This window comes from Acomys minous (genome assembly GCF_964271855.1).
Source record: "Acomys minous genome assembly, chromosome: 1".
Taxonomy (NCBI): domain Eukaryota; kingdom Metazoa; phylum Chordata; class Mammalia; order Rodentia; family Muridae; genus Acomys; species Acomys minous.
In genome coordinates this window covers 73,746,970-73,771,350 of record NC_140483.1, presented here as the reverse complement: position 1 = coordinate 73,771,350, position 24,381 = coordinate 73,746,970, and the positions used below count along the sequence as shown (strand labels likewise).

The 24,381-nt window shown below is 37.5% G+C and overlaps 1 protein-coding gene across 1 annotated transcript in view; it reads right to left on the bottom strand.

The window, feature by feature from the left end:
* The window catches only part of CNTNAP5 (contactin associated protein family member 5), an 893,510-nt gene that overhangs the window by 36,364 nt on the left and 832,765 nt on the right, over positions 1-24,381 (bottom strand). The window contains exon 21 of the mRNA XM_084797079.1: positions 19,037-19,121. Within this exon, the coding sequence (XP_084653205.1) occupies positions 19,037-19,121 (85 nt within the window). The remainder of the gene's footprint in view (positions 1-19,036; positions 19,122-24,381) is intronic.

Here is a 24,381-nt window from a genome sequence, read left to right as displayed (position 1 = left end):
TCCTACTTCAATTAACTCAATCTATAAATTCCCACAATCTTATATACAGAAGTTTGTTTCCTTAAACAATTCTAGATTTTACTAAGTTTGTAATCAATATCACTCTTTACAGAAGCCATTTTACTGGTGACTAAGCTAGCTACATGTCCTTCAAAATTTTAACACGGATCTATTTAATTCCAAATCCATTTATCTTCACCTGAGTTCTATGTATGAATCTAAGAATAAAGGAATGTGTAGGCATTCCTAGAGATCCAAGGTCCTGGCTGCAGAGCATGTCATTGCACCAGAGTGAGTGAATATGGACTATAATGGCTTTCAGGCTCATACCACTCACTTATGCATTCATACATTTACACACAAACACACACATGCACACACACACACATGCAAACACATACATACACACACTGACATGACCAGGCATTCATAAAATGCACACAAATGCATACACATATGCACACATATATGTACACATATTTTTGACAATAATAAAATGCAGTATTGTGGCCAGTGGTATAAATTTAGTAAGAGAAAATTCATAAATAAGTCTTCAGGTCCTTTATTTGGACTATGCCTAGAATGGGAGAAATAACATCAGAAGTTTTCAAACATCAGAGTAGATTCCATGATTTTAATCACAGCTTGCCTAGTAGGCACTGTTAGACTATATCAGCCACAGCTTTGCAACAGAATCTAGAGGCTTAATATCATCAGATGCAATTATCTGCATTTGACTTTTTTGTTTCAGAAAATCTAATATATTTGAATAAGACCCTGAAGTGTCTATGTATCTGAGGATGACCTTGGATTTCTAATATACTTGCTCCCTTTTTTAGGTGTTGTGATTACAGATTTATACCTTCATACACCATTGATGAATTGCTGAGAATCAAAGTTAGGTTTTTCCAGATTCTAGGCAAACACTCTCCACTTCTTCCTTTCTTCCTTTCTTTCTTTCTTTCTTTCTTTCTGTGTAGTTTGGCATGTGTGCTGTGTATGTATGCAGGTTAGAAGGCCAGAGGTATATGTAATGTATCAATTATGCTATTATCCCAGTTCTCAGGCTCAACTCTTTTAAGGTGGTTTTAACATCAGAATGTCACTACTGCCTATACCCCACTTCCACTAGTAACTAATCATCAGTTAGAGAGAAGACACTGTTCCATTCACTCTTACCCCAACCAGATAGCATGAAATTCAGGTTAGTTATGTGAAAGACAGATGTCATGCTTTCTCCCCTAAAAAACACCTAGACTTCAGTCATAATAAGAGTCCAATACCACTCTATCTTAAGACAAGGTGGATGCAGAGCCTTCCCACATCTTCAAGACCATGATCACTATTATATTACTGCTGTGATATTTTTCTAAGCTTCTAGGACAAGTCAAAGAAACCTTGCACATGATAATGTAAGTTCACAGACCGTGACATTTATGTGTGTCACATTAATTAGCAGTGAGTGATAATAGAAACCCAGGACTGACTCAAAGCATGACTTAGAGAAAATCTGCTCTATAACCAAAGCTCCACTCTACCCAAGGTATTCACCTCACCAGTTCTGAAGATTAAGCTATTAATAAATGAGCTCTTAGTCATTAATATGTTAGTCATTAATATGTGATATATGTTTATTGTAAGGGTTGTTATTACATAACAATTGAAATGAACCAGGATTGATTAGAAAACTGAAATATCTGCCTTTAAATGTTAGTTTTACCACCTACTACACTGGTGACATCGGACATGTTCAGTTAGGACCTAGGTGACTCATTTCTTCTTTCTGTATCCTTCTGCCTCTGCATTTCCATTCCTCAACCCTTCTGTCCCTACCCACCTTGCTATTCTCTCTCTCTCTCTCTCTCTCTCTCTCTCTCTCTCTCTCTCTCTCTCTCTCTCTGTCTTTGTGATGTCTGCATATGTATGCAGATGTACATGTGCAAAGATATTTTCCTTATGAATAATTATGAGGAAAAAATAATCCATGGCAAGTGATTTATTTAATCTGTCACCATAGTATTTTTTAAAGATTCATTTTATTTCTAACTATTTGTTTAACTCTATATGTGTGTCTGAAAGAAGCTGCCTCTGGGGATAAGAAGAGGCATCAGATTCCATGAAACTATAGTTATACACACTTATAAGCTGCAAGAAGTATGTTCTGTGAACCAAACTCAGGTCTCCTGAAAGACCACCAATTGCTGATTACCACTAAAAAATTTGTCATGTGCTTTTAGGCATGGTTTCTCAATAAACCAGCAAGCTAAGATTTCAGGATCATCTTTCCCTCACTCCAGAAGAACACTGGGTTTCAACATGACTTCTGCCATGCATTGCTTTTTAGTGGCTTCTGGGTGTCTAAGCCATTTCTTCATGTTTTTGTCACAAGTATTTTACCCATGGAGTCATCTCTCAATATCCAACTCCATGTTCAAAGTTCTAATAATGGTTGTCCTTATACCCCTGGGTTGTGGTGAGAAAAGAAGTATGAGTCAACCTAAGAAATAAGGTTGTACTCATCTCATAGCAATATATGACCAGATAATGATGGTAATGAAAAATGTGCCCTTTACAATAATATGAGTATTCTAAAATATTCCATTTATATTAGACTTATTATTTAGGCCCAATCAAGGAAAATCTACTGAGAAAAGCCTTCGAAAACAATACCAAATTTTGAAAAATATTACTATACTCAACATTATTTCAACCTAATGACATTCAACTGAAAGAAGTAATTTTTATATTAAGCATATCATATTGCACTAAAGAAATGTTTCAGTCACTATAAATAAATACTGCTCTTGTAGAGGACTGGAGATTGGTTCTTAGCTTCGTTGTGTGTGGCTTACAAATTCAGCTTCAAAAATGATCCCTATACACTTATATGGGCATACACATACCTTTTCACATAATTGGAAACAAATACACCTTTTAAAAAACACAATTATAATATAAATTGTTTATTTATGCTTCATCTGTATGTCCTACCACATTATGTCACTCATAATAATGATCCATAACTTTTGTCTGAGTATAACTGATACGAAATTTTTATCAATCATCAGTCATGCTGCCTTCATTCTCATCACACACATAAAATATCCTTTACTACTGCAACCAGGTACAAGAATGTAAGCCTAATCCAAGCATGGAAAGGCTGCCCATCTCTGGCATGGATTAGTAACTGTTACTCCAGTCAGAGCAAAATACATAATTGAAGGCAACATACCATTACCACCTGTTCTATATTGTGCATTTCTACTGAATGATGCCAAATTGAATTATCTATTGAGTTCTCTATGGGAAGAGATGTAGTTAATTTACTTTAAAAGAGTAACAACAAAATTTTATATTACCCACTAGTAAGACTTCCTTGATCAAAAATGAGGTGTATGTATCTGAATAGTTAAAGATTACTGAATTTTTATTTCAGATTTTTATTTTCATTTAATGGTACAGAAGGTAAATTTCATTAATGAGTTTGAAATATTTCATGACTGGCAGAACCACATAGTTAGGTACTATTCAGATATAGCATAGAAACACAAAATTGCCATTAAAGACAGGAGGTGTCTATAATTTAGAAATTGTTTTATTTTTATAAATTTATTCCTTGAAACAAGTTCTCATGTAGCCAAGCGGCCTTCAACCTTCTCACGTAATAAAAGATGGCCTTTAATTCCTAATTGCCCTGTTTCTACAACTCATATGCTGGAGTGTGCCACTATACTTAATTCATACAATGCTGTAAATCAGTCCAGCTGTCATGCATATCAGGCAAGCATTGGAGCAATGAGATACATCCCAGCCCATGGTATTTTATATCACAAAGTACCAGGCATAAACATAAATTGAAATTAATTTTAAAAGTCTGTGCATCTAGACTGAAATGTTGTATTAGAGTCAAATGATGCGATGGTTAGTTTTTATATTAAGTTGATACAAGCTAGAGTCATCTAAGTGGATGAAGTCTCAACCAAGAAAACTCTTTCATAAGATTAGAGCATTTTCTTAATTAGTTAATAATGTAAGAGGATTTGAACCATTATTGTTTATGTCATTCCTGGGCTGGTGGTCCTGGGTTCTATAAGAAAGCAAGGAGAAGAGGACATGAAGAACAAGGCTATAGGCAACATTCCTCTATGGCCCCTGCATTAGTTCCTGCCTCTTAGTGTTTACTTTGATTTCTTGTCCTGATAATTTTCCATGATAAGCAGTTGTATGGAAATGTGATTAGAATGCCCTACTCCTTAAAGTTGCTCTTTGTCAGTGTTTCTTCATAACAATAGAAACCCTGACTATGACAGAAATTACGAGGATTGTGGGGTATTGCTGTGCAAGAACTAGCAATGACTTTGGGGCAGGATTGTGGAAGGGCTTTGGAATTTTGCATGGGGAATACAATTTAGTAGTCAAGGCTTAGTGAGCTGTTTTGTTGAGTCATAAATAACAGGGGGTTGGGAGAAGTGCAGAGGAGAGAAGCCTAACTTATAAGCTTCCAAAGGGAAATTCTATAGGCACTTAAAGAGTATATCAGGGCTACAGCACATTTTAATTTAATAATCTATGAGTACAGTCAACTGGAGATGAAGAACTGGCTGTTATTAACAAGATATAAGATCCATTAAAATGAAACCTTTGCTTTTCAAGGACAATTAATCCTGGTCTGCTATAGGTGAGAAAATATTGGTGATTGAGAAAGGACAAATGACTGAGGTAAAGTCTTCTGCAAGTGTTTCCTTGGGGTCAGCACACAAAAACTGTGATCCATAGGAAGTCAAGGTTGTACCTCATGCTTGGGAGTGGAATTTGTTAGTCTAAGGGACATCTAGAGGGTATTTAAAGGCATTTAGGGATCAGGAAGAATATCTACATTGTTGGTCAGAGAAAGAATCTCTAAGGAGAGCCCAGGAGAGGCTGTTGGTGAAAGTGCAGCCCTGTTGAATTAGAAGAGGTCATGATTTGAAAATGCCTGAAATGAGAAATATCTGTAAAGGGAGCAGCAGTGATGAACTGTAGCATTCATGAACCTAGCAGACAAGTTGTGAGGGCTGCACAGACTAGAGTCAAAGAAGTGATCCAGTTCTTTTGGAAGAGCTCAGAAGATTATAAGCAATTCCCAGACCTTGGACACTGAGTTATTTAGTGTTGCATTTGATTTTGTTTTAAATCTATTATGCCTGTCCCCTACTGCTTTCCTCTTGGAATATTAAATTATTCAATTAATTTTTTTTTTATATTTTAGAGAAGCCCAACATTAAGTGACTAAAATTTGAAAGACACTTTGGAATATTAAAGAGAATTTTAATATGTTTAAAAACACTTTGGAATTTTTAAAGGCTTATTTTATTTTTGTGACTGATCCACCGGAGGCCACAGACAAGCCACTATGTTCACACATGAGGGAAGATTTATTTCTTAGCCTCTTCTTCCTTGCACATAGTCTAGATGTTTTCCTCCTTCTGGCCTGGAGGTGTTCCTCACAGCACTTTGGTGCTGTCTTGGTCTTAGATTTTCAAGACTCAGCCTGGTGATTCAGGAGCTTCTTGCATGGCCTCATCTGGCTTCAGCCAGTGTATGTTCTTCAGGAAAATCCAGTTGTTTTAAAATATAGTCCCTTTGATCTCCAGTACAGACTGTGATTTATATCGTGAGTAATCTTCTTAGACTCACTGCGTCTCCTGAAAATCTGGCACAGGATCCTCATTCTTCTCACTCTGGTCACAGTCTTGGGCACTGAAACACTGGTGGTACCCTTCGGCTTCCCTAATGCCATATGCCTGCCTTTCCATCAAACCAAGGGTTTTTTGTGCCTAGAGCCCAGGAATGGAGCCCAGAAATCACAATCTTCCAGATGATCACTCCATCTTGGATCATCTTCCAGGTTTGCTGACTGGAGTTCCCATTGGCAAGATCTTTCATCTCACTGGGGACCAATCAGACTTTCCTTTTACCATAGCAGAGGGCAATACAGGAAAATCTTGTCTGTATGTGGAGTATATTCCTGGATGCCAAAATTTTTGACTTTTAAGTGTTTGAATTTATAAGACTATGGGAGATTTTATGCTTCTAACATTTTTTATATTGTGCTGTTGATATGCTGAGAGGAATGAATCCTATCAGGTCTGATCCAATGTTAGGGTCGAGTTCTTTTGTTCTGAAAGTATATAATTTTTTACAAACATTATATAGTCTTAAAATTATAAGTGAATAAGGTATGCATGATGCACAGAACAAATAAGGCTGGTTTTCTTCTCTTTGTATGAGCAGAAAAAAAGACATCTGTAAATCTTCATTCATGCCACATGAAGAATGCCATCTAATAGTAATTCACAGAGGTTCTATAGCCAACAAGAAGCACTGTCTATGCCTAGACATTCATGTCGCAGCCAGTCTCAGAGCTATTCCCATATAGTGGAATTAGCAATATAAATTACATGCTTGTTCTACAGTTTAAATTCTTCACATATTGATTATATACCACCCTCCATTCCCTCCTAATTCCCACTCCCACCCTCATCCAATCTCTCTTCCTCCCTTTGTCTTCATAAAGAGGAGCCCTTCTCCCCTAACATTTAGAAATGAACATAAAAGAAATGTTATGATTTAACAGTGATGTGTTTGTGTGAATTTGACAAAAAATCAATTGCTGTGACCAATATTTATTTCAAATTCACATAAGCTAAAATTATCTGAGAGTGATGAACCTCATTTAAGAAAATGTTTCCAAGAGATTAGGCTGCAGCACATTTGCAGTATAAAGTATGTAGTGGTCAAGCTGGGTTTTGAGGTAGAGCTATTCCAACTTTCCTGAGAGACCACCAGATTGATTTAAAAGTGGTTGTACCAAGTTTACACTCACAGAAGCAATGGAGGCATGTTCCTCTTTCTCCACATCCTCTCCAGAATGTGCTGTCTCTTGTGTTTTTAAATATATTTTATTAATTTATTCATATTACATCTAAATTATTATTCCATCACTTGTATCTTCCCATTCCTCCCTCCCTCCCATTTTCCCCTTGCTCCCTTCTGCTATGACTGTGACTGAGGGGGACCTCCTCCCCCTGTATACGCTCATAGGGTATCAAGTCTTTTCTTGGTAGCCTGCTATTCTTCCTCTGAGTACCACCAGGCTTCCCCATCCAGGGAACATGGTCAAATATGGGACACCAGGGTTCCTGTGAAAGTCAGTCCCCACTCTTCACTTAACTGTGGAGAATTTCCTGTCCGTTGGCTAGATCTGGGTAGAGGTTCGAAGTTTACTGCACGTATTGTCCTTGGCTGGTGCCATAGTTTGAACAGGACCCCTGGGCACAGATTTGTCCATCATAATGTTCTTCTTGTAGCTTTCTAGGACCCTCTGGATCCTTCTATTTCCCAATTCTCCCTTACTTCTCTCACCTAGAGTCCCAATAAGAAATCTTCCCCTCTGTCCCACTTTCCTGGTAAGTGAACATGAAAACAGCCTAAGTGTCCCTCAGTAAAAGAATAGATAAAGAAACTGTGGTACATTTACACTATGGAACACTACACAGCTATTAAAAACAAGGAATTCCCAAAATTTGTGGATAAATGAATTGAACTAGAAATGAACATAATGAGTTTGTTAACCCAGAAAAAGAAAGAGTCAAATGGTATATACTCACTTATATCTGGACACTTGTTTTTGTTTGTTTGTTTGTTTGTTGTTTTGTTTTGTTTATCTTAGCCATTCTGATGGGTGTAGGATCAATCTCAGAGTTGTTGTTTTTAGTTGCATTTCCCTGATGACTAATGATGTTGAACATTTCTTGAAGTGTTTATTGTCCATTCAATATTCCTCTGTTGAGAATCTCTATGTAGCTCTGTATCCCATTTTTTAATTGGATTATTTGGATTGTTGGTATTCAATTTCTTGAATTCTTTATATATTTGGAATATTAGCTCCATGTTGAATATAGTGTTAATGAATTTTTTTTCTGAAACTGTAGGCAGATTTTTTTTTCTATTGGCGGTGTCCTTTGCCTTACAGAAGCTTTTCAGTTTCATGAGGTCTCATTTATTAATTGTTGATCTTAAAGCCTGAGTTATTAGTATTCTGGTCAGGATGTTGTCTCTTGTGGTACTAGGAGACAAGCCTCTTCCCTGTTTTCTCTTTTAGTATATTTAGTGTATGTTGAAGTCTTTGACTCACTTGGCTTTGAATTTTTATGAAGAGTGATAGATTTTGATCTATTTGCATTTTTCTACATGTAGACAGTCATTTGTTGAAGATTCTTTTTTACATTGTATAGTTTTGGTTTCTTTGTAAAAACTCAAATGGCCATAGCTGTGGGGGTTTATTTCTGGATCTTCATTACTCCACCATGCAACAAGGACATTTGCTCAACTATGTTCAAAGCAGCTTTATTTGTAAAAGCCTAGATGTCTCTCAATTGAAAAATAGATACAAAAATTATAAATTTATACAATGGAATACTACTCAGCTATTAAAATCAAGGAAATCTTGAAATTTGAAGGCAAATGGGTGGAACTAGAAAGGATCATTCTGAAGGAAGTAACCCAGACCCAGAAAAACACAACCCAAAAGTGGTATGTACTTACTTATAAGTGCATTTCACAATATAGTACAACTCAAAGACACAAAGAAGCTAAGTATTGAGGAGGGCCCAAGGAATAATCCTAAAATTTCACTTAAAAGTGAAAATAAAATGGACAACAGAAGTGGTTTAAGAAAGGGAACAGTGTAAGAGAGTGAGCACAGAAACAAGTATGGGTCAATATTAGATCTGGGGAGAGTGGAGGCAGGACAGAAGGCTTGCTGAGAAAAGGGAACTTTGGGCTTCTTTTTGACAAGCTTGAGACCTACAATAGGGCAGGCTCTTGGGATTATACAAGGGTGACTATAACTGAGACTCCTAGTAGCAGAGGTCATGGAGTTTGAAGAAGACACCCTCTAAGTAGAGAAGACTCCTATTTCTCTACTTAGCGGAGAACACCAACTGATCCACAAAAACACTGAATCAAAACTTACACTGCCACCAAAACAGAAATAAACCAGAGATTTAGAAATGTCCAATCCATGCCTGGCCCAACCTGAGACCCACCCCATGGGAGACAGCTAACCCCTGACACTATTAAAGATACTCTTTTATGATTGCAGACAGGAGCCTAGCATAGCTGGAGGCTGAGTGGCAGCTGATAGAAACAGATACAAAGACCCACAGCCGAACATTCGTGGAGTGCAGAGAGTCTTGTTGAAGAGTGGGGCAGTGGAAGGATAGAAAGATTCAGAGGGAACAGGAGCATCAGAAGAAGATCAGCAAAGCCAACTCACCAGGGCCTATGGGAGTCTGTTGGAATTGAAGCTCAACCCAAGGACCATGCATGGACTAGAATTAGGCACTACTACATGGATGTAATTAATGGGCAGCTCAATCCTCACATAGTCAGGCCCTAGTAATGAGAACAGGGCCTGATTCTGACACTGGCTCTGTTGCCTGCTTTTTAATCACTTTTCCTTGGCAGGGCTATCACAGAATATCACAGGGAAAATGATACACTCAGTCCTGATGTGACTTGACATGCTGGGTGAGTAGATGGGTGGGTCTTCCCTTCTCTGATGAGTACAGCAGAATGGATAAGAGAAACAGGGATGGAAGGTGGGGCTAGGGTGAGAAAGGAAGGATGGTGCTATAACTGAGATGCAATGTGAATACTTAACAAAATATAAAAAGGAAATGTGACAAAATTAAAATTAAGATCAATATTAAGACAAAACAAAACAATTTTTTAAAAAAGAAAGATTAGGTTGTAGGCATAGCTGAAGGGAATTTTCTTAAGAACTGATTAATGTGGGAGGATCTCCCAATTATTGGTATTGCCACTCCTAGGATGATGGTCTTGAGTCCTATTAAAAAAAAAAGCAGGATGAATAAGCCATGAGATGTAAGATAGTAAATAGCACCAATATATGGCCTCTTCTTCAGCTCCTGCCTCCAGGTTCCAGTCCTGTTTGAGTTCCTGCCATAGATTCCTTCAATAGCTTTTTATTCAGGATATCTAAGCAAAATACCACTGCCCCCCATGTTGCCCTGGATCATGGTGATTTTTCACAGCAACAGAAATGTAACTAGGACACTAGGAAAGCTATAAACTTGCTCCAAAGAAAATACACACACCTATTTAAAAGATAACAAGTCCCTCTGGGGCTGGAAAAGTGGCTCACGGGTAAAATCGCTTGCTATACAAACACAGGGTTAGTACTTCTGCCTCTCTGGAACCCAGATAAATTTTGAGTGGTCATGTGGCAATCCCTCCTTTAATTCCAGGCTCAGAAGTTGGAGACAAGATTTTTAGAGCAGGCTGGCTGGCTAGACTAGGTATATAGGTGAGCTATGGGTTTGACAGAGAACTTTGCCTCAATGATTAAAATGGAGATTATTCGAGGAAGACTTCTGAAATCAACTTCCAGCCTTCATTCATACAGCTACATGCATGCATGCACACGTGCGCGAGCGTGCACACACACACACACACACACACACACACACACACACACTATGAAAAATGGAAACAAATAAAATTTAAAATCTCTCAAATATCATGTCTTCACATTGACTGTTGGAAAAGACATCCCAGGGCTAAGACTGTCCACAATCTTTAGTTTCTCATGGAGCTGCAGCCCATTTATTCTTTCTTTTTTTGGAATAAAGGGTAGTTTTTCCTTCTTACAGCCTGTAGTCTTTCTTGTCTCAAACATATGTAGATGAGTGATTTCCTTTTGTATTTCTGTGACTGGATACCATGACCAAGAAAACCTATAAAACAAATAATTTCATTTGGGAATAGGCTTGCAGTTTCAGACAGTGTATGCCTAATCATCATTGATAGGATGGTAGGAGCAGGAAGGTAGGCATGGTACTCATGAAGTAGCTAAGAATTTAAGTGTTGAGACAACAACTAATCAGTAGAGACAGAGCTACTTGGGAATGATGTGGGCTTTTGAAATCTAAAGGCTCACTCTCGTTGTCACACCTCCACCAACAAAACCATATACCCCAAATAGGTCCACTAATTGTTAACCCAAAATTCAAACATATAAGTGTATGGAGGCATTCTTATTCAGACCACTAAAACCTTTAACATAGAAGTGAGCCGTTCTCTGCCACACTCATAGCATATGGATGATCAGGACACAGTGTTCATTGCTTGGCACAACATAGGCACTGAATAACTGGGGTTGACAGATAAAAGCTGATGTCAGGATATTCATTCCAGAACTTTTCTGGGTTTCTTTATTTTTAAAAAATTATATTATTATTATAATTTTTTTGGAAAGGAGAATTTTTCCTTCAATGGGATACAAGGATCTGATACTATTTAGGCCTTGAGTTGCTTATTTTATCATTTTTTTGTATCAACATCCTGTCTAAGATGGAATCCACACAAAAAGGAGGAAAGGGGTCACGTGGAGACCAAAACCAGCCAGCAAGGTCTAAAAAGACTGAATGATGGTGACACTTATGTTTCTAAATCCAGTGGAATTCAGTACTTTACACTCAGAGTGTCTTTCTTTGCTGACCTGGTTTTGACACATCCTTCAGACACTAACAGATAGGGAAAAGAACCCACATTATTACCATGCCTCTTTGGTAGTCAACTTCATGGTGGCCCAGCTAAATACATTGCAAAGTCAGATCACTTAATGTTCATATCACCTTTAAAATTGAAAAAATGAGCCGGGCGTGGTGGCGCACGCCTTTAATCCCAGCACTTGGGAGGCAGAGGCAGGTGGATCACTGTGAGTTCGAGGCTAGCCTGGTCTACAAAGCGAGTCCAGGACAGCCAAGGCTACACAGAGAAACTCTGTCTCGAAACACCAAAAAAAAAAAAAAAACCCCAAAAAAATGAGGCTTGGCAGATGTCTCAGGGGTTGAAACACGCACTTCTCAAGCATAATCCACAGAATCACCAAACCCTAGATATGGATAGGACCATGAGGCTAGAACCCCATTGCTCCCCCTGGAGCCAAGAAGGAGAAAGCAGAGCATCCTTGCAAGTTTTCCAGCTAGCGTACCTGCTGAGCAAGAGACACTTCCCCTAAGGTGGTAAGAGACAGGAGCCAATATCCAAGATTGTCTTCTGACCTCCTTTCACATCTGTGACAGGCACATATTCAGCAGTATTCACACAAATAACAAACACACACATGCACATAGATATGCATTACATCATACGTGCCAAGCATCATCCACTTTGTAATTTTGTTTCTTGGTATTATGTTGACTTCAGATATGAATCGTAAGAAAAGACCCAGTGTGCACACAGTCAAAATAAAATTATAGTCTTTTAAAGTTAGTACTGTAAGGAATATACTTTTCATTAATAGAGTAAACGTGCTCTTTGTCATCCTCTATAAGATACATGAAACATTCAGGATTCTCACTTGGATTTACTGTGGTGCTGAGATAAATGCTATAGACATCAAATAAAAATGTAAGAACACCTAAAATTATACAACCCTGCTCTTTAAAAGGCCCCTTTAGAACTTGCTTCATGTACAAGGTAAAAAGCAGGTTATCACTCATTGATAACTCCAGGTTTCATAAAGGGTGAGATGGAATTGATCTCATTTTCATGTTGCTTTTTAGGGTCAAGTGAATGCAAGAAGCCACACATATTTAGTGTTTTCCCCCTAAATATGAAGATCATGAAGAAATTACTTCTTTGGAAAACAGTCTTAAAGATCCTTTAATTCTGAATTCCAAGGGATATAGATCAACACAGATGTGGTTTGTGGGTAGGCTAAAATATTCCACATTTTCCTACCTAGTGAATGTCCTGAGTTTAATCTCCACCAAGAAAACTCTCCACCAACTGGAATGTTGTTGCAGTTGTTATGGATTTTTGTTTTGTATGACTTTAAAAATGTAAAGATTTTTTAAATTCTGAAATACAATTGTTCTTATGAGAAAACAAAGTAAAACAAAGGCTTTGAAACATCCAGGTGAGATGATTCTGTCGACTGCCCAATGTAGTTTCTTAAAGAGATGGCATTGTTGAAAGGACTGACTTCCAAAAATAAGGTTTTCCCCCATTTGTGAAATGATACTTTATCTCTCCATTTTGGGTGTGTGTGTATGTATGTATGTGTATATGTATGTATGTATGTTTATGGGTATATGATTGTATATGTGAATATACATATGTATGTGTGTGATCATGTGTGTGTGTGTTTGTGTGTGTGTGTGTGTGTGTGTGTGTGTGTGTGTGTGTGTGTACCAGAGACACCCCTACCTGACATCACCCAGGCACTTTATACATTTCTCTCTTTTATTTAAGTTTTGCTTCTTCCCTTTCATAGTTTTATTCTTTCTCTGGAGCTTACCAAGTAGGCTAGGCTGTCTCGCCAGACAGCTGTAGGTACCTACTCTGCTTCTGCAGAACTGGAATTTGAAGTGCATGCCACTATGTCTGGAATTTTCTATATTGGTTCTGGGAGTCCCATTCAAAGCAATCACTCCACTTGCTGATTTACCTATCAGGCCCTAATATGACTTTCATCTTAATGTCAGTAATACAATATTTGCAATAACCAAGTAAAATATTTGGAGAAAAGCAAAATGACACTGAGGAATTAAAAATAAAACTTAGAAATATCTTATGACTTGCCACAAAAAGCATCTTAATTAGTCGAGAGACAGCACACCTCAGCTTTATTGTGTGATATGTGTACCTGCATGCTTCAGTACATACATGTAAGTTATAGGACAATGTGGGGAAGTTAGTTCTCTCCTCCCACCACATGGTCCTGTAGATCAAGCTCATTCTCAGGCTTGGTGCAAGGGACTTTTGCCTATCAGGCTGTCTTTCCAGTGCCACCTCAGTTTTAATGTGAACAGTGACATTGACTCTCTGTATGGGATAGTATCTCCATCTGGGAGCCTTCAAAAAATAATCTACTGTATTTGTTGTGGTACCTAAATCATCAGGAATGGTACAGCACATATGAAAAATCATCCGACTTCAGGACACTATATTGTTCCTTCCTCTCTCACAGAAAAATAAATGAACAAGTTTGGTTTAGCTTGGAAATGGAATGCTATTGAAAACTGAGACAAAATTTACATATATTTCCCCTTAGAATTTGCTATGAGAAATGCTTTCAGATCTTATTTTACAGTAGAAAATGTCTCTCAGACTAATCTTTCTAAAATTTTGTAGTAAATACTATTTGTTATCATGTCTAAGCATGATTTCTGCTCAACCATTTCCTTTCTTGTACCATGTTACTCACATATGTATTTCTGACCAAACCCTTCCTGATTTACTCTATATTTTACTCATACTATTGTTGGGTTGATATGAATAGATGAAGGCTCCTATGAGCACTTTGTCCAACAGCAAAATTCCTCCAAGGATTTTAGAACAGTGTGTCCTCATAGTTTCTATTGTACACACATGGCTTATCTAAATTTTGGCTGGGAAGATAGTGCAGTCAGTAAGTCATCATCTTGCACCCATGAATGCCTGCATTTGATAACAGATTAGAAGTAAAAACCTAGGACTAGGGCAGTGGTTATCAACATTTCTAATGCTTTGATCCTTTAAATCAGTTCCTCATGTTGTGGTATCCCCCAGCCATAAAATTATTTTGTTGCTAATTCATAACAGTAATTTTGCTACTGCTATGAATCATAATGTTAATATATAACATGCAGTATATCTTACATGTGACCTCTATGAGGGTTTTGATCCACAGGTTGAAAACCACTGGCCTAGAGAAATATAGCTATAAACCCAGCACTGTGGAGACAGAGAAAGGCAGATTCCTAGAACTAGCTGGCTAGACAGCCTAGCACACTCTGTATCAATGGCTCAAAAAATTAGGTAGCGTAACCCTGAAGAACATAATTCTGGTCTCTGATGGTACACACACACACACACACACACACACACACACACACACACACACATACAGAGAGGAATTGGAGATTGATGTTATAAAATGCTTCAATAAGCTTTTCCCTCAGAATTCTACAATGTCAGCTAAAATGAGGATTCAGTGACCCAAAATACTTTGAGAACATAGGATAATATTAATAGAACAGTACTATTTACAGACTAGGCACACTAAAATCCAGTTATCCTTTACTAAAAACAACATTTAATGCCTTGTTGAGCTTCAGGAAATGATTTGAAATATTTTAAAATATAAGTGCATATTTTTGCAAGAAGAGAGTTAGCCCTAGGCAATAAGACAAGGGACAGTAGTAAAATTTATAGGTGTGGCAGGAAGGGGTGAGGAACAACTAGACTATTTTTAAAAAGACAATGAATGTCCTCCTGAGACTCTGAAAAATGAAGATGAACTTTAACCTCAGGGCAACCTTTGAGGTAAACCACAACAGAAGGAAAATCTCACACTATGGGGAGTAAGCAACAAGTCATGCTCACCATTGAAATGACTCTTAGTGGAGAGAAAGTAGATGATTGTAAACAAATCACAGTGTAGGAAAAAAAATGGATTCAGAGAGGATTTGGGAAGAAGAAGGTGTTAAGGAAGAAGAATGGGTGGGAAAGAGCAATGAGGATGAATATGAGCCAACTATGAATCATGAAAGAATAAAATGAAATACATAGCACAGTACTAACATTAGCAGTATTTGTTCTGAGAAGTTCTCTCCAAAGCTTTAATCTCATTGAGATTCAGAACTCAAATTTATACTCCTGTTGCGCCCAGGAACAAAAGCTTGAGAGAATGAAATTATCCTAATCAGTATAATCATGTGACACCTGATAGAACAAATGCAAATTTTATGAAGAAGGAAGTGCTCCATTTTCCATCCTTTATGTTCTCAGAAGTTAATTCCAAATAAATATGAATGTACATGTTTCAGCATGTGTGTCAGCGCATGCATATTTACACATACCTATACACTCAAACCCAGCACACACAGAATACAAAAGCTGCCATAGGAAAGACTTAGAAAACAGTTAGTAACATATTCTCTGAATCCCCAGAGAATCAAGACACAGGAACTGGGAAAGACAGTGTTCAATAATGATTATCAATATGGTTTGTAAACAGATGGAAATCAAGAAGAAATTGGTAAGGACCACTGGTTTTTTAAGTAACAGTTTTGTTAATCAAACAATAGAATTTTAGAAAATAAAAAAATTATCAATTAATATGATTTACATATTGTGTTTGTTGTAATTAAGCACATCTGAATGGACTATAAATTTTAAGAAAAAAGTAAATAAAAACCTGTCCCACAAGATGGCTCCATGGGTAAAGTACTTGCCATGCAAATCTAATAAGCCTGAATAGAGTTTTATCTCCTAAACCAAGTGCTCAATGCTCTCTCTCCCCCTCTCTCTTTCTCTCTCTCCCTCTCTCTCCCTCTCTCTCTCTCTCTCTCTCTCTCTCTCTCTCTCTCTCACACACACACACACACACACATACAAAACCACTAATAAAAATTTAAAAAAGGTTTTTTGAAAGAGAATTTATATGCCTAGAATTCATAGTATTTTGACAGCATTCAAAGTTTTTAAGAGGTAAAATATGTGAGATGAAATTAGTAATTCCAAAATTTATCTAATTCAAATTTCAGAGTTGAGTACATAGACTGTGAAATTATCTATAGTTGATACATTGAAAATCTGAGAATTAATGCATAAAGATGAAAACTAAGTGTGACTAGATGTAAGGATACATATGAAATAATTAATAGAACTGGGAATTATAACAATATCAAGCAGCAAATTTAAAAATAAATCTAAAACCAGACACATATAATTGCACAACATCAAAACACACCCACCCACACATAAAGTGTTTTTTCCTTAAGAAAATATAAATCAAAGCAGCTGTGTGTGCTGGGAATAGAGTAAGTTAAAACTTTCAAAAGTAGAATAAACTGAGAGTGGATTTCAAGAGCAACCACTGAAGCCAGAAGAGAAAAGAAAAGGGGTATGCTCGTTGGCATTTTTGGAATTTCAAATTTGCTCATAAGAAGGATGGCAGTGACTGGCATGCACAATTGTGTTGTCCTCTTTGTGGTCTTTATGTACACAGTTTCCAGCTCCCATTACGACATTATGGATGCATAGTTGGGAGAGGTATGCAGTGGTAGCAGTCAGGAGATAGTGATATGGCCTCTAAAGCCACTTAGACTCCTTTTGTGCTTTCTTTTCTTCTCCCCCTCCTTTCTCTTCCCACCCATATTACATACAGCACAAAGCAGAACCGTCTAAGGAACAGAGAACAGGAAGAAAAACTCTTTAGAGCCACATTAATGAAGCAGAGCAAATAGGTTCAGAAACAATATTTTTATTGTGGCCATTATTATTATTAGGCAGTGGTGAAGGATAAGATATAACCCTATTTGGAAGTCATTCTTATTGATTGACTTATCTGTTTGTGTCCTTTGGAAACTGAAATTGACATTTTCTAGACTCATGGTGCATTCACATTATCTTGTAGAAATATTATATTCTTTATAAATCTAGAAAACTGGAGAAGCAGTGGATAATTTTTTTGTCCTATTCAAGGTGTAACACTGTTAGCACAAACATTCTCTGCAGCCATTTTCAGAGAATGTCTCCTGTCATGCAAATCTACATTCAATACATGTGTCAGTGCACCTTCTAGACTCTTCCATGGATTAGTAGGTAAACACAAGCACCCCACATGCCACATAATGACCCTTTGATTTTCTGAGAAGTCATTCTAAGGGGTGATAATCAAGACTCAGACTTAAAGGCTGCAAAAATTTCATGACAGTAATTTCTTATATTAAGGTCCATTTCTGCTTAAAATGCCCATTTTTCTAATCTGTACTGTGTCCAGCAGAATCACAGAGAACATGACAAAGTTATAAAAATAGCTGAATGTGTAGAAAATAAGGGGCAGGCAGAAATAAAAATGTATAGATAATTTCTAAATCTGAAATGGACCTATACATGCTAATTTGTAAAGCACAGATACCCAAATTGTACAGATTAAAAAAAAAAGCTGGAGGTGTGACTATGGCTGCTTGAAGATTTGAGCTTGAATCCAGAGAACTTGTGTAAATACATGGTTGTGATCTCCAAGCTCCAAAGGCATGATGAGAGAAGAAGGCAGAATCCCTGGAAATTCTGAAACCAGAGTAATCTGCGCTCATGTATAATGGACAAAATAAGAGATCCTGTCTCAAACAATCTAAAACAACCAGCACCTGAGGTAGTTGATCTCCAAAAGCATCTCATGCAACACCTTTGTCCACAGTCAGACATGTGAATGATGTGTATACACACAAAACATAGATTATACACATGAATCGTACTTAAAATAAAACTCAACTGTGGGTTCTATACAAGATAATACATGAGGATTTTGAAAGAAAAAATATTTTAAAAAACAGATGAGAAAATATTAGATATAAATTGTGACCAAAACAAAGGCCTATTGTTTACATTAGTTATCTATATAGATATAGATATATTTAATCTCTAAAAGGCAGTGTTAAAAATCAGATATCATTTAAATTATCCAATTCTTCAGGAAAGTGTAAAAAGTTCAGTGTTGTATTTGCAATAAACATTCTTAAATGGATAGTGAAATTTCATGAAATCTGCATGAAAACAAGAAAATGCACTCTTCCAACATGAGTTGCAACCCTCATTCTTCAGCTCAGCTATCTTCTTCATTTCTTTAGTTTAAAACCAAGGAAATTAAAGTTGGCTATCTAAAAAGTTAATACTTTTGAATTTAAATTAAAATTTATTTTCCTTTTTTTCTACTTACTTTACCTTTTTCCCTAGATTACTAACAATTAACCAACAAAATCATTACGGCAAATGAACTAGCCAATTAATAAAGAAGACAGGAATTACATTCTGCACCATTGCTACATGTGTGGCTTAGTTTCAAAATCTGCTTCAAAATCTTCATCAAGACCACAGATGCGAGCAATATCTTCAGCTCTGAATCCCTGGGCACACCAAAACAGACTTGTTGCTTTTAACAATACTCATTGAGAGTACAGAGCAGAAAACAGACCTGTGACTTTGCCTAGGATGAGTGACCTCACTGTCCGGAACTCAGCTTCTGGAGAGAAGTTATAGGTGAAGAGTTTCTGGTCTACCTGTAAGAAAACAAAAAAGATCCCACAACCTAGGTTTTAAGAGAGCATAAAGCAACCCCTTTTATAAATAGCTTACAATCTCACAAAGGTCAGGCTCTTCTCTGGAATTATCTGTCAGGGGAGATCAAAATGTCCTGCCAGTTGGCCCCCAATTGACACAAATAATCCTTTCTTTCATCCTTGTACACTAACATCTTTCACAGGCTTCTATTCCCTTAGATACCTTCCAGAACTATTGTCAGATAATTATCTCCCTACTGTGAATGTCTCATCAGATTCCTCTCCACAAATAAGTAAGCAAAGACAGACACAGTCTGGTACATTAAATGGGGCCCAGCAATGCTTCCCATTTCACGATTTCCTTCCTCTTGTTCTTACAAGTACCACCGTTTTCTTTTCCTCCATATCTCTGACCTGTTCTCAGGTGTAGACTCTAGCACTTACTAGTCATGAAGTGTAGTTTGATAAATACCCTCTCGAGGAAAGGCTGACAATATTGCTGCCCCTAACATAGCCAGGTGATCACCTCCCAATAGGGTGCTTCTTTACTAACTATGCCTGGCTTCAGTTACTCCAATTCTGGTTTGCTTCCCTCTTCTTTTTCCTTCCTGGGATACACCACAAATTTATCTTCATTTTGCTCTATCTAGTCAGATCCAGTAGATTCTTCCACTCTCTACTATTTAGGGGAAGTGTTCAAGTCTAGAAACCTATGACATCATTTACTGCTTGCCACTAGGTGGCACTAGGGCCACTAGGTGTGGCCCTACTCAGGATTATACAACGGGAAAACAGAGCTCTCCCCTCTCTCTCTCTCTCTCTCTCTCTCTCTCTCTCTCTCTCCCTTTCTCTCACCTCTTCCTTACTCTCTTGCTCCTCTTTTACTCTTTTATTCTTATCTTCTCTGTCTTTGTCTGTCTCTTTCTCTCTGGGATGCCCCTCCAACTTTAATGCTCTCCACTTAAAATAATCTTGGTCTATCATATCTGCTGTGTGGGTGTGCCTTGTATTTCATATTTAAAATTGAAGTCTTGCTTTCTCTAAATTCTACTCTCAGTTCCTGTTGCTATGCTACTAACTTCTATCTCTGCCTGACAATGGCTTCTGTGCACACCATTCTATCTTATAATAGGTAAACTGCCCAGGAAAGCCTCACCCATCTCTACAGTGCTGCTCACACCTCCCCACCCCATCCCAGCTGCTGAAACACACCACCCTGGGCTATCAAGATCCCACGGTTACCAAGCACAAGGAGTCTGCTTGGCAGGACTCAGCCACTCTGTTCAGGAACTCTTGCAGGCCTATGAACTTGCCCTGGGCTATTCCTATCCCCTGAGCCACCAATCCCAGTGCAACGTACGGCTTACTAGCATGGGACACAAGAGCATAAGTGATGTGTGTAAGTGTGTGTGTGTGTTTTTGTGTGTGTGTTTGGGGAGCAAACTCCCCTTGGCCCTGCTTCCTGCAAGAGGGTGTGGTGTCGTAGTGGGAGGACAGGAAAATGCCATTGCCTCCCCTAAAACCCGAGCTGCTGCCATTCAGCAGTAGTAGGAACTGTTACTCGGAGGAATTTGGGCTAAGGGTGCTCACACTGTAAGGCAGGACAGCACAGCTTCCAAACCTGGCACTTTCAAAACCTCTTGCCAATGGCTGCTGACAGGTGTGGCTAATCTGATCGCCATGTTAGTTTTGGGAAATGAGTTGGAGCTATTGCATCATTGCCATTTTGGAGGAAAGCCATCACATGACTAACCACCATCTTTGTTTTGGGAAAATAGTGGCTAAGGAGGTGGAGCTATTGCCTCATTGCTATCTTGAATTTGTTTTGGGCATCTCTTTTGTTTAGCCTGCCTTTTCAAGTCCTTGCTAAACACCAAATGCAGCTTCTGTCTTTTCAGCTTTTTACTGCTCAATCTGGTGCAACTAATTACAGGATTAAGCTTTACCTAATTTCTGATTTTATGCTTTCAAGGTTATATCTTTACAATATGCTACATATGTAATTCAAGCCTGGAATTCTAACTTAGGTCTTTACTAATTCCTAGAAAAATAAATAAATATTGTTTCTCCTGTCACAAGCTTTCTTGAATTCAACCACAGACTTCCTTGCTAATTGGTTTGATATAATTTTAAATTATTCTACAATGTTCTACTATATTTCCAGCCTAGAAACTATAATATATTAATTCTAGAGACACTAATTTGTTTACAAGGTTAAATGTGATTGATATGCCACACCTTCATTCTCAAAAACTGAAAAGTCTCTGCCTTATTAATATATTTAACTTTGTATTTATTAATATATAATATAGCTTTAGACATTTAGAAGCTATTGACATTTTATAAACTAAAACATACAGAAAACTGTTCTGCTCTAATTTTATGGGCTTCTATCATGGGAAGCTTCAGGTACCTTCCTAGTCCTCTCCATATGCAGGAGACCAGACTTTAAACCTCACTGTTAGATCTACTGTCAGGTCTAGATACAATCAACCTTGTTAACAGACTTAAAAGACACATTTCAGTTACAACCTTTTACCATTCTTTTAACTAAAGGACAGTGACTGCTCACAGAAATTGGACCTAGATCTTACAGCTTTCATGACTTTGTTTTATAAATGTTATAAGGTCTAAAAGGATGTTTTAAGGTTGTTAGATGCAAATTATGAATGTTGGAAGGTTCAAGAACGTGTTTTAAAGTGGTCAATGCAAGGTATGAAGGTAAAAATGTCTGATAGGATGTTTTACTTACTCCTATAACTATGCTACTGCTCTGGTGAAACTGTTTAGAGTGTTGACACTGGTCAATGGAGCTCTCACTTATCAATCGAACTATGGAAAAACATTCCACTGTCCAATCCACTACGATAGTTCCAAGCTCAATATTTTAATTTCCTTTGGTTTGTCTTTTAATTTAAATGATTCTCATTGTACTTAAATTATATCCATCCTGCTTTCTAGATAGACACATTCCATGATGTGCACTGATGTTGAAAATTAAGACCAAGTGAGCTTTTGCCCTTCTGTTCTATGGGAGATTTCTGTCTTCCCTCTATTACCGTTTCACAGATGTCGAAAAAAAAGTATTTGCCTCTGCTATGCTATATATATATATATATATATATATATATATATATATATATATATAGATAGATAGATATATATAGATATAGATATAGATATTGCCTTTCCCTGCAATCTGCCTTTCACTACAGATTGCAAACAATTAAGATGTTAAACATGTCTAAAATTTATCTCCTTTTTGCAAACTTAAAAGAACCCATGTGCTACAGAAAATCTACCTCTTGAGTCAAAAAAAATCTAGATAAATACTGCCAATCAACAGTCTAAGTTTACCACCTATTGCCTATTTTGGAGGGCTTTCTCCCCATTTTCACAGGTTTTGGGACTTCCCTCCCTAACTACCCAATTACAACCTTTCTGTACCAACATCATCTGATTAAATGAGTTTCCCCTTCAGAGTTAATGTAAATATGTTCCTTTCTTCAAGACACTGTTCATTTCTTCCTGGTTCACTGAGAGCAGAGGTACCAACCCCAGTGAGCATTACTGTGGCTGGTCCTTTTTGCTGACCTACAACTAGGACTTTTACCATTGAGTGAGATGATTGACACAATTCTTTTCCATCTCTGCCTTTACTGGCAAAAATTTTGGTAATAGGTGGACTTTGTCTCTGGCCTCAGCTTGTTCCTGTTTGGGATATGCTCTCTTGGTTGCTGAAAGCCCTGACAAGCCAGTGAGAGAGTTTTTACCTGCCTTTTTTGAGTCACAATCCACTTCTGGGGATAACTTAATGGATTAATGATTTCACCTTCCCGTGAGAAATAGTCAATTCCCCATCTCTCCAGGCTCCTCTGAGATGCCTTCTGGAGAATTTCAAATCCCTCTGGCCACATTAAAGGTAGCTATGATTACATGTCTCTGCAACCAAACTTAAACAGATGCAAAATGAATATTTTAAATACCATCAGCAATTAAGTAAAATGGAAGGAACTTGCCAATTTTCTTGTCTTTTATTTGTTATCTGAAGAGTTTCAAGTATACACCTAATGTCAAATAGATGGAGCCTCCTTATTGTCAAGCTTTTTCTCTTCTTAGTTCTCCCAAAAATCTCAAATATACACATAAGGTAAAACAGAAGAGAGTTCCCATGGTCAAGACTTTTCTCTTAGTTGCTCTCCCAAGAATTTCAAATATGACCTAAGATAATATGAGGCTCTTTATGTTCACGTCTTTTCTCTTCTTTGCTCTACCAAAATCTTCAAATATAGACCTAAGATAAAAATGAAAAGATATTCCCTACATTCAAGGTTTTCTTTGCTCCAAAACTTCCACCTCTGCTTGCTTTTCCCAATGGTTTCAAATGTACACCTAAAGGGAATTTTGTCCCTAACAATAAACTTTGTCCTCTGCTTGCACATATGTTCCATTATCCTGCCCGACTTAGTATATCCAGGACAGCAACAGCACCAAATCAGCTATCCACATGTATTCCACTCCAATCCCACAGATCATGCCTGCTGGACTCACATTGTCCCTCCTAGTGACAAATGTTCTCAGACACAATACAACAAATACAACAGTCTGATGTTCCTGGACCTGGATAACACTTCAGTCATTTAACCCTCTGTTGTCACCCTACAGTCTGCAGGAATCAGTCAAAGACGTTGATTTCTTCATCTCTTATTCATTTACAAAAGGCTAAAATGCTGTGCTTTAGAAACAAGAAAAACAACTCCAGGTTCTCCCAGCACTCCTTGGCCCCTATCTGTTGCAAGATATGACTGGCATACTTTGCCCTGTACCCTCAAATTTCCAAGGCAAAACTTTTCCTTTACTTAAACATTTTTGTTACTATGGCTATTGTCTCTCATTCCTCCATTGTTGAGAGCTGCTTCCAAGGAATCTGCATTTATATACTATACTTTACCTTAAATCAAAAGCATTCTAATGTTCTATTTTTTATTTACATGAAAAGAGAGAAATGTTAGCAAACTATGCTCAGTTTGACTGTCAGTCTATGGCATTATCATCTGCTTTCCTCTTGGAGTGGCCCTAATAAGGATTATAAAAATGTCAAACTAACTCCATCTCTCTCTCTTGGCCTCTGGTCCCTCTCTTACCTCTTTCTCCTTCCCTTGGTTGTCTTTCACTTTCTTTCTTTCTCTTGGTCTTCTACTGCCTCTCTACCTCTCTCAATCTCTTCCTGTCTCTTCTTTCTCTTTGTCTTCCTATGTCT